Source organism: Coffea arabica, chromosome 10c (assembly GCF_036785885.1).
Source record: "Coffea arabica cultivar ET-39 chromosome 10c, Coffea Arabica ET-39 HiFi, whole genome shotgun sequence".
Taxonomy (NCBI): domain Eukaryota; kingdom Viridiplantae; phylum Streptophyta; class Magnoliopsida; order Gentianales; family Rubiaceae; genus Coffea; species Coffea arabica.
The window spans coordinates 49788983-49790423 of record NC_092329.1 but is presented as its reverse complement, the minus strand read 5'-3'; the positions used below and the strand labels follow the sequence as shown (position 1 = coordinate 49790423).

Here is a 1441-nt window from a genome sequence, read left to right as displayed (position 1 = left end):
ACGTGTTCCATGTGTCCATGCTTAAGAAGTATCATCCAGACCCTTCTCATGTTTTACAACCGGAGAATATTGAGATATCCATTTCTTCTTCAGGAAGAAAAGAAATGAAACTAATATTGATAAAAGATACGAGAATAGACATATGCAAAGTAAATAGATAAAACTAACAACATATCAAACAACATACCAAAGTAATTGACAATCCTGCAAGACTAACAACATATCAAACATCCAGATATATATTAAATATATGATCATTTTGCATCTTCAGGATGCTCAAAGAAATCGGCAATATCCAGGTGTGTCATGTCAGCATCATCATCATCATAAGCATCCTTTTGGTATATAAAATTTGCCTCGACATCTTTGTCCTTCTTTTTCAATGATGCTTGATAGAGGTCAACAAGATGTTCAGCCGTACGACAAGTACGGGACCAATGACCTTCCATACCACATCGATAGCATTTTTCTTCATAAACTTTCTTTTCTCCTTCTTTCGGATTGTAGTCATTTTCTCTCTCTTGAGAAATATTTTGTTGCTTGCCACGGTGATAATTTTCACTGGACATAAATCTACTACGATCACGTCTACGGCTACGGTCATGTCCACGGCCTCTTCCACGGCCACCTCTACGGCCACGTCCACGACCTCGACCAGAATTTTGAAATTGAGTCCCATTCGCTTCAGGGAATGGACTTGCACCAGTTGGTCGGGACTCATGATTTTTCAACAATAATTCATTATTTTGTTCAGCCAACAGAAGACATGCAATAAGTTCAGAATACTTCTTAAATCCTTTCTCTCTATATTGCTGCTGCAGGAGTATATTAGAGACATGAAAAGTAGAGAATGTTTTCTCTAACATATTTTCATCAGTGACTTTTTCGTCACACAATGATAATTGAGAAGTAATTCTGAACATGGCTGAATTATATTCGTTGACAGATTTGAAATCTTGTAGTCGTAAGTGGAGCCAATCATATCGGGCTTTTGGAAAAACGACTAACTTCAGGTGGTCGAATCTTTCTTTCAAATCTCGCCAAAGAACAAAAGGATCTTTGACAGTAAGATACTCTACTTTTAATCCTTCATCTAAATGACGACGAAGGAAAATCATGGCCTTAGCACGGTCTTGGTTTGAGGCATCATTCTTATGAACAATAGTATTATCAAGACCCATTGCCTCAAGATGAATTTCAACATCCAAAACCCACGCTAAATAATTTTTTCCAGAAATATCAAGAGGTACGAACTCTTGTTTTGTGAGATTAGCCATAAGAATATGCAATAGATTCGTAGGAAAGAATTTTACCTTGATAAGTAGTCAAAAGTTGTTTGGGCAGAATCTTGACATGTCTCGTGCTTCACTTTTGCTTCGCGCCTTTCCTTCACTCAAAGTAGAGACTCGTGCTTTTCCTTAACTCAAGGTAAAGACTCGTG

General features: G+C 37.5%; 1 protein-coding gene across 1 annotated transcript; it reads right to left on the bottom strand.

The window, feature by feature from the left end:
* Positions 1 to 254: 254 nt before the first annotated feature.
* LOC113714182 (uncharacterized) lies at positions 255 to 1181 on the bottom strand. The gene has a single exon (XM_027237976.1). The coding sequence runs from the start codon at positions 1179 to 1181 to the stop codon at positions 255 to 257; it is 927 nt and encodes a 308-aa protein (XP_027093777.1).
* Positions 1182 to 1441: the final 260 nt, after the last annotated feature.

What these genes read in the sequence shown, in the direction of transcription:
- LOC113714182 (XM_027237976.1), bottom strand. Translation starts at nt 1,181, where the DNA reads ATGGGTCTTGATAATACTATTGTTCATAAGAATGATGCCTCAAACCAA.